General features: G+C 38.0%; 1 protein-coding gene across 1 annotated transcript in view; it reads left to right on the plus strand.

Moving 5' to 3' along the window:
- Positions 1-5,249, plus strand: part of Pgi (glucose-6-phosphate isomerase) — a 6,497-nt gene extending 1,248 nt beyond the window's left edge. The window contains exons 3-11 of the mRNA XM_027372159.2: positions 1,313-1,406; positions 1,544-1,735; positions 2,042-2,224; positions 2,483-2,596; positions 2,777-3,016; positions 3,222-3,361; positions 3,480-3,663; positions 3,979-4,250; positions 4,658-5,249. Coding sequence (XP_027227960.2) covers positions 1,313-1,406; positions 1,544-1,735; positions 2,042-2,224; positions 2,483-2,596; positions 2,777-3,016; positions 3,222-3,361; positions 3,480-3,663; positions 3,979-4,250; positions 4,658-4,778 — 1,540 coding nt within the window. The 3' untranslated portion in view covers positions 4,779-5,249. The remainder of the gene's footprint in view (positions 1-1,312; positions 1,407-1,543; positions 1,736-2,041; positions 2,225-2,482; positions 2,597-2,776; positions 3,017-3,221; positions 3,362-3,479; positions 3,664-3,978; positions 4,251-4,657) is intronic.
- The last annotated feature ends 3,946 nt before the right edge of the window (positions 5,250-9,195 follow it).

The raw sequence follows: 9,195 nt of genomic DNA on the forward strand, positions 1-9,195 counted from the left end.
TGACCCCCCCCCCCCCCAACACACACATTTACTCCCCCCCCCTTTATTAGCACTTCATGCCAACATAGAAAGAATACTTGTAGAAAATGCAACTTTAAGAACTCTGGCTGTGTGAGGATGTTGAGTAATATGCCATGAAAATTTTTATTTGGCATTGTTTAAGACAAATTCTTATGCTCCATAAGGCATTAGTGTCCATTCCCCTCTATCTTTGTGTGTTGCCCTCAGTAACATAACCGGCTTATGGAATACAGAATAGATTCCAGTACTCTTAAATGCTATGTATTTTAATTTAACCTGTAAAATATATTGAAAAATTCATGCAGTTCTTGTATAAAAAACAAAATTATCTAATAATCACACCAAATTTCTGTATTCTGCATTTTTGTCTCCTGATCAAGTGAATATATGAAGCACTAAAGAATAATCAGTATTAATCAATACCTCTGGTGGCAGTGCATTGGATAAATTCCATCAAATTATGAAAAATTTTCCTAAATGATTTAACATTTTTTTCAAGATATTTTGTTATTTTTATGTAGCATTGCCAATTAGTGTTCTTTACCTTTTGTTCTGTATAAAATTGACAGAAAAGTTTTTCAAAAATAAGGAAGGGATACTGATACTGTAATATAACCATCTGCACACATTTGATTTGCTAACATTAATAAATTTTCTGTGCCAAGGCACTCTGTATATGCAGTTAATCTCAAGTTAGGGCAAATTGAAGGTGATAGTCTTGTAGATGACAAAAGTAGTTTTTGATACAAAAAATAATCTGCAGATATGAATGGTAACACCATATATAAAGGAAAAGATCATGGAAAACACTGCTCCCAACCAGTCCACTCGGTGCTCCAAAGTTTCAGCTTTATCTTGCTGGGGAGTGTTGAGGGGTAGAGTCCCGTATTAACCCTCCCCTTGGGCAGTCAAGCACAGCCTGTCATGGTAATTTAGATTGGTGAATAAAGTTTGTGATGTGGAAATGGAGGCTGTCTATGGCAAGTGTGCTTTTACAATAAAAAATTACAGTACATACTTTATCTTTGCTTCTTACAAAAAAACAAAAACAAATTTTAGACAAGTAAAAGTCTTTAATATCCATAAGAAGACAATAGACTTGGTCTACTGTTCTGCAATTTTATAACAGTCAAGTGCAGTATTTACTTGGTCAGTAATTGACTTGATCTTTAGTTTTGGTTGACATTTGTTGCTTACTGGGAGCTGCTCTTTAGATAGCTAAAGTACCTGTAAGGAATTGACTCTTATTATTGTAAGTGAACTATTTTGTTCTTTCTTTCCTTCTTTTTAGTGTAACAGTGCCGACTCCTGAGGATGGGGAAATTTTGTTTGATTACAGCAAGAACCGTATCAATGATGAGGTCCTTAAATTACTGCTGGACCTGGTATGTATACAGTTGCAAAGTTTAACTTTTTTTGTTTTCTTAAGAACATTGAGAAAAAAAACTATTTGTATTTTTTGGTTGAAAAAGGGAATATTACCTGATAATGTCAGTTGAGAATAATGGTAATTTCTTTCTAGGCCCGTGCAAGAAATGTTGAAAAGTCGAGGGATGCCATGTTTTCCGGTGAAAAGATCAACTTCACTGAAAACCGTGCTGTCCTTCACATTGCCCTCCGAAACCGATCTAATGCACCAGTCATGGTTGATGGAAGTGATGTAATGCCTGCAGTTAATGCTGTTTTGGCACACATGAAAGATTTTTGTGGCAGGGTAAGAGAATTGCTTGTCTAAGTTGCTTAAGAGTACATGAATTAAGATTACATTAATTTGACATAGACACTGGTATATGGAAAGCTCATTGATACAGATGTATATGATGCATCAAACTATATAATCATTGAATATACTTTGGAATACAAATAATATGTATGAGACTTTTTCTCTTTTGTTTTTCTTTTTTCTCTTTCTCTACCTCTTAATAATGTTTTTTTTTTCTCAGTTTCTCTTTTATTTTCCCTTTTTCCTTGTTTTATGTAATCTGTATAAATTTTGATTTGGTTCTAATTATGTTTTCAGGTTATTTCAGGCGAATGGAAAGGTTACACTGGTAAATCTATCACTGATGTTGTCAATATTGGTATTGGAGGCTCAGATCTTGGACCACTGATGGTGACAGAAGCATTGAAACCGTACGCCATTGGACCCAATGTCCACTTTGTGTCCAATATTGATGGGACACATATGGCAAAGACTTTGAAGGTCTGTAGATGAATGTATATGATTTTGATTGTTAGAATATTCTGATAGTTACAAATGTTTTTTGGTTAATATTTATGGTATGAATGCACTTGAGTAACTTGAAGATTATATTGTTGTAGAGAACTAAGTCACCCCTTGCGACTTGGGTTGTTTAATAAATTTTGTGACACAGATTTGGGGGCTTAGTCTCTGAGTGTCTGTACTCTAAAGAATTGCCATTTTTCTATATTGAAATGACATGGCCCTTTCATTTTACAGTTACTGAATGCAGAGACCACCCTCTTCATCATAGCCTCCAAGACTTTTACAACACAGGAGACCATCACTAATGCAACATCAGCCAAGAAATGGTTCCTTGATGTTGCCAAAGATGTAAGTTTGTTTCCTCTGTTCAAGCACAAGTATGATTTAGAATGATGATAGGAAACCTTTGTATTGTAGTTGCCTTTGCAGAATTTTTAATTGACTATTTGATCATCTTTATTACTTATATACAGTTGTACTTTTGATTGAATGATGAAAATATTTGTAATTGTCTGTCTGTCTCTTTAGCCTTCAGCTGTGGCCAAGCACTTCATTGCATTGTCAACCAATGGTCCAAAAGTGAAGGATTTCGGCATTGATGAAGCAAACATGTTTGAGTTCTGGGACTGGGTTGGTGGCCGTTACTCACTGTGGTCTGCTATTGGCATGTCCATTGCCGTCCACATTGGATTTGACAACTTTGAAAAGCTGTTGGCTGGTGCTCATTTTATGGACAATCACTACAAGACTGCCCCTCTGGAGAAGAACGTAAGTATTTACTGAATGCATTATCAAGTCTTTTATGGTTGGCCTGTACTTGAAAATAAGTAATTGATAATGGTACCTGATGTCTTTTATATTTTGATGTTCTTTTCCTTTTTAAGTAGATTTTTTTTTTAAATCCTAGAATGTATTCGTGACAGAAAACTGCATGAGGTTTTACATGAAATAAATATATATCCTCATTTTTCAGATTCCTGTATTGCTTGCACTTCTTGGTGTGTGGTACCATAATTTCTATGGTGCTGAAACCCATGCCTTGCTGCCTTATGACCAGTACCTGCATAGGTTTGCTGCCTATTTCCAGCAGGGTGACATGGAATCCAACGGAAAGTAAGGCTCTTATGAATTATTTACAAATGGTATTTTCATTTTTTATTGTTAGTGGAACTAGTAAACATCAATTCTTTAATAGTGGAGAGATGTTAAGAACTGGATCTTTTATTTATAGGTATGTGACTCGCAGTGGACGTCAAGTGGAGTACAATACTGGTCCTATTGTGTGGGGAGAGCCTGGTACAAATGGACAACATGCATTTTATCAGTTGATCCACCAAGGCACACGCCTTATACCTGCTGATTTCATTGCTCCTGCAAAGTCTCACAATCCCATTGCTGACAATTTGCATCACAAGGTAACAACTGGGCTTACTGATCTTGTATATATGTAGCAATATGTAGCATAATAATAGGGGTAAGAGGAATTTAGAATAATGTTTATTTTGAATAAAGAACACTAACTGATGTAGAAGTAGTTTTACAGTGAACTTTCAAATAGACCTAAATGAAATAAATCTTAAGATGAAAATCTTGAATCTTCACTGAATGATTACAGGTGTAGTGTATTCCTAGGTAAATGCTCTTAATGGACATAACTTTTTTTGTCTGTGTCCGAGTCAGTGGGTCTGTGTTCGTGTCCAAGGATTATGATGCTAACTTTAAAATTTCAGCTGTTGCTGGCAAACTTCCTTGCTCAAACAGAAGCCCTCATGAAAGGAAAGACTACTGAAGAAGCCAGAGCAGAACTGGAGAAGGCCAACATGCCTGCTGACAAATTGGAACGTATTCTTCCCCACAAGGTGTTCAAGGGCAACAAGCCAACCAATTCCATTATGGTTGAGAAGCTGACTCCATTCACCCTTGGAGCATTGATTGTTATGTATGAGATGAAAATCTTTACCCAGGGTGTTATTTGGGACATCAACTCTTTTGACCAATGGGGGTAAGTGTTTATTAAGCTGTAAAATTATATATTACCATAAATTACTCAATTGAGAAGTTACTCATGGCCTTGATGGGAAGTCTTTAGAAATATAGTTTTGTATCAAAACTCACAAAATTAGTACAAGAGTAGGCCTAGTGTTTTTTTCATTTTTTTTTCTTGTTTTCTGAAATTTAGTTTGACACATTACATTATATCCATACCTGGTAGTATTAATTGTTTGTCAGTGTAATTAACTTAGAAATTAGGTCCCATACAATCAAGTTGATTTTTTTTTTCTAATGATAGCTCAAGAATTGAAATCAAGTATAAAAGCATGATGACTTATTTGTGGAAAGATCCAAACTTCGAGTCTTAAAGCAATTTGTAATTCTTTTGTCTTATTTTTATAATTTTTCTTCCTCTAGAGTGGAATTGGGAAAGCAGCTCGCAAAGGCCATTGAACCAGAGCTGCAAGACAAGAACCCTGTGTCCTCCCATGACTCTTCTACTAATGGACTCATCAACTTCATAAAGAAACACCTGTAAATCAGTCTATGTAGAATATAAATAAGCTCTGTGTTCAGTTGTTTACATTGCATGCAAACACTGCATGATGTACTTGTGGATGACTATCATTTGATGTATGACAAGTCAGTAATACAATTGCATTGTTTTAGAATGCCAGTATATTTCCATTTTTTGCAAGAAATCAGTTATTGTTATACTGTGATGTCATTTCGTAAGTGTATTAGGACAGTATATGCATAATAATTGGTAATGTGAGTAGTCGTTACGAACCATTTTGTTCATTTTAGCAAGAAAAGACTGCATTTTAATTCCATGTGACAGACAATAGAGTTGTCTTTGTCAGTAGAATGTTAATTACAAGAGAATATATAAAGAGATAAATTAAAGTATTAATAAAAGTATTATAATTTATTAAATTATTTGAGATGTATACTTTGTGTATTTCACAGCAGATGTATGTATTGTGAAATAAAAGTTTATTTAAAAGTTCTTCCTGTGTACTTATTGGCCAGTAAGTCATGTAAAGCATTAAGATGTTCGGTCAGTACAAAGTGATTGCAAAGAAATGTTCCATAATTGTTCCTTTTGATTACTGTTCAATATAATGAAATTGTTGCCAGATTTACAGCCTTAGTGTGAATATATAAATGAAGCATCCAAATATTAGTAGCAGTCCCATGCTTGTTGGAGGAGGGGGTGAGGCTTAAGAAACGGAGACTGAGGCCGAAGATAGGGGATCACCCCTACATTGGACCTCAGCTCTCACCTCAACTAATTTTACATGGTCTTTTTTTCTTCCCCTTTCCTTTTCCTTATCACCATCCCCTTCTGTCTACTCCCTAAGGTGTGCGAGTCGCGTGAAAGGATTAAAGGAAGGTTTTGTGCCAGTGCTAAGCGGCCTTATGAGCTATGCGCACAGTATTTCCTTGGTTAAGCGCCTGTATGAGATAAAAATCTAACCCTCAAGGTACCCTTATGTGTACCCTGAGGGGTAGATTGCATCTTTTCCCTATTCATTTCAGTCTCACCATGGCCAATGAAGGATTTTCTACCCTTATTAGGTGCATTAAGGCTTGCCCCTTCATCAACAAGCCTATCTATCTAAATTTGATTTCACTGGGTTCCTGACCCCTGCCTCTCCTTTGATTACGGCTCCGACCACCGATACTAACACCATCTCTCCTATGTTTGTTGTCAACTCTATCCATTCCGAATCATCCAACCAGGTCATTACTTCCTCTACTCCATCTCCTACTGCACTGTCTTCATTGTCTACCCCTCCTCTCAATACTACTCTTCATACTTATTGTCCTCCCCTCACAGTACTGCTTTTTCACAGTACTATCTCACTCCACACAACCCCGTCTTCCTCCTGCCCTCGTCCTTCTTTTGCTTCCACCTCTGCAAACCTTCTGAGTACTCTTTGGCGCATCCAAGGCGAGGCAAAGCTCGTGCATTATCCATCCCGACTGACTTCACTGACAAACCTATTGCTGCCCAACCTCACTCCTCTCATAATGCTTGTAACGGAACTATTTCTGTTTCCCCGACTGATTGTCCTGTCTACGACAAAGAGTGGTTAGACTGAAAACGACCTGCTCAGCTGCCTTGTCGACTATGATGCACTGTGCTACACAAATCCTCCCAGAGGCCATCGTAAGTCCTACACCAATATTGCCAAGATTAGCTCCCGTAGACATGACCTCCTCAATTAGGTTTATATCGGTGACTCGAGTGTCCTACCGTGTCCGACCATATAGATTCCCCCTTCAATGTCAGAATTGTTGGCGTTTTTTCTGCCTAGCAAGAGAACCCGATGCATTCTATGTCCCCAACCTGTTTATTACCGTTCAATTGCTCTGCTCAGTCACGCACTTGTGCCAATTGTGGTGGCTCCCTTGATATATTTTATTGGAGCTCCCCTACCTGCAAGCTCGAATCTGAGATAGCAGTTCTCAGATTCAAATTAGGCCTCGCTGTACGTAAGGCCTGACAGGAAACATACCAATGAGATTTTTCTCTCTACCTATTCCAAAGCTGCTATTCGCTCCACTCCCCTCCCATTGTCTCAAGATGTCTCGGCATCTCCCCCAGTATCTCTTCCCTCTATCCCTTATCATCCTACTTCTATTCCCTCTACCTCCTAGTCAAATTCCTTTCCCACTCTAAATCCAACTACTCCAATCTCTACCACTTCCCCGATGCTTACCCCTCCACTTTCTCACGCTATCTGTTGCACCAGGCAATCTAAACGTCCCATCCCATCTTCTACCACATCCTCTCATACACCTGCCTCTTCTGCTCATCGAACATCTATCCCCACTTCTCCCCCTCACAAGAAAATCTTTGTCTCTCAGACCTCCCCACCCATCTCCCCTCCAGAAAATCTCTTAAAACGTCCTAAACATGACCCAAAAAGGCTCCAGTCTCTCATCCACCGTGCAATTCCTCTATTCATAATCTCTTTACATACAAAGTATTTGCCTATATCCATTCTCTTTCACCTCAAGTTTCCCCTACCCCTCTTCTTTTCACTCTCCCCAAAACACCCCATCTTCTCCACACCGTTGTGCACTAAGACACCCTCTTTATAACGGGCCATATACATATTATTCGTGTTATATTTTCTATTAGTCCAAACCACGTGGTCACATGCTATAAGTCGTGATTTGATGTAGACGTTATGCCCCGCTTGTGACAAACCCAATTCACGCTCCCATAACTGTCGCCTGCCAGGGTCAGATATAAAACGACCCAGTTACACGTATATAGAACTTTTGGAATAGTATAGTGGTAACGTGTCGTCCTCTCATCCGAGGGGTCGGCGGTTCGCGCCCCGCCCAGGCGCGAGAAGTTGCAATTGTCGCCCGGAGGTTGGCGCTGTGGATGGTGGGTAAGGACTTATAATGGACGTGATTTACCCCCGCTATTTTTGCGAGTCCAGACTAGGCGAGTCCCCCCCCCCCCTAATGACAGCATAGCACCTCCAGTTCAGCACCATCTGTGGACATTCTCGGCAGCCACCTGGAGCGTTTTTATTTGCTTTGGTTTATTTTACTTATTTTAGGTTTTAACGGCCTCGGGTATATTTTAACTTTAAATGGTTAAATCAGTTTCATTATTTTTATCTCTTTTAAATATGCTATGTTTTCTTTGTTTATTTTACATCTTTATTATGTCATATCTAAGCTGCAACATGCGAATTACAAAACTGAATTCACGTTAAATATTCAATATACACCAAGAAACAATCGCTGATAATCATCACCTGTGAAATCTGTCCAATATGTACATCATTCAACGTGCCGGCATCTAAAATTACTTAAGTATCTGCTCAATTGCTAACGTTTTCTATCATTTCCCTCCCACCCTAACTCCTAGTGACGCCATAGGTCTTATGACCCAAAGCTGCCCAGGACTCCGAAGTGACGAAACCTGTACTTGTATAGACCTTGGCACAGGCTGGGCTCCCCTTATAGCCCGGGCGAGGTTCATCTTCGCTTATCGGATTTATCCTTATCCTTATTACCTTTCCTGCACTGAGTCTCACACCTTTTACTATACTGTCAGAGAGCGACCCTGCATTGCGCTGACCAGCCTCCTGTCGTGTTCTATTCTACTTGAGTGTAAACTCTTAGTAATAAAGAGTTAAGCAGTAATAGTAGTATCACTTTTGCTAACCAGTATCGGCATAGATCAATACCCATTATCCTCTTCTTTCCCCATTATCCTTACCACTCTCACCTGGATGCTCACGTGAATCCCTTATGGCGCAATGGTGTCCCTATAAACAAGTTCTATATAAGTATTTGTGTAGACCTTGCTTATGTATACATATATGTGTGTATATATACCTACATTCATATATACATACACACATACATACATACGTACATATATTTGTATATATATATTCATATATATATATTCATATATATATATATATATATATATATATATATATATATATGTGTGTGTGTGTGTGTGTGTGTGTGTGTGTGTGTGTGTGTGTGTGTGTGTGTGTGTGTGTGTGTGTGTGTGTGTGAATGTGTGTGTATGTATATGTAAATGTATAATTGTATACATATATATACACACACGTCTATATATGGCCATAGATAGATTTATGGAGTTAAGGTGTAACGTGTGTTTTCATTAGACCTATTCCAAAAACACTGGAAAGTCAGTTTTCGGATAAATTCCTGAAAACGGATTTCAATACAGATAAGTAATATTATTTTTAATTGAACGTAAGGGAAAAGCGAATATCATCAATTAGTCATTAATTTGTATCCTTCATCTTTTGAAATAACAGTCCAAGGCTTCCGTAAAAAATAGAATAGTTTGCCATATACCCAATCTTATTCTCATTTTTTATTATAAATATTTAATTCCGGCACCACTAGATGGCAGTAAGATGTGATGAATATAAGGC

The sequence above is a fragment of the Penaeus vannamei genome, chromosome 22 (genome assembly GCF_042767895.1).
Source record: "Penaeus vannamei isolate JL-2024 chromosome 22, ASM4276789v1, whole genome shotgun sequence".
Classification (NCBI taxonomy): domain Eukaryota; kingdom Metazoa; phylum Arthropoda; class Malacostraca; order Decapoda; family Penaeidae; genus Penaeus; species Penaeus vannamei.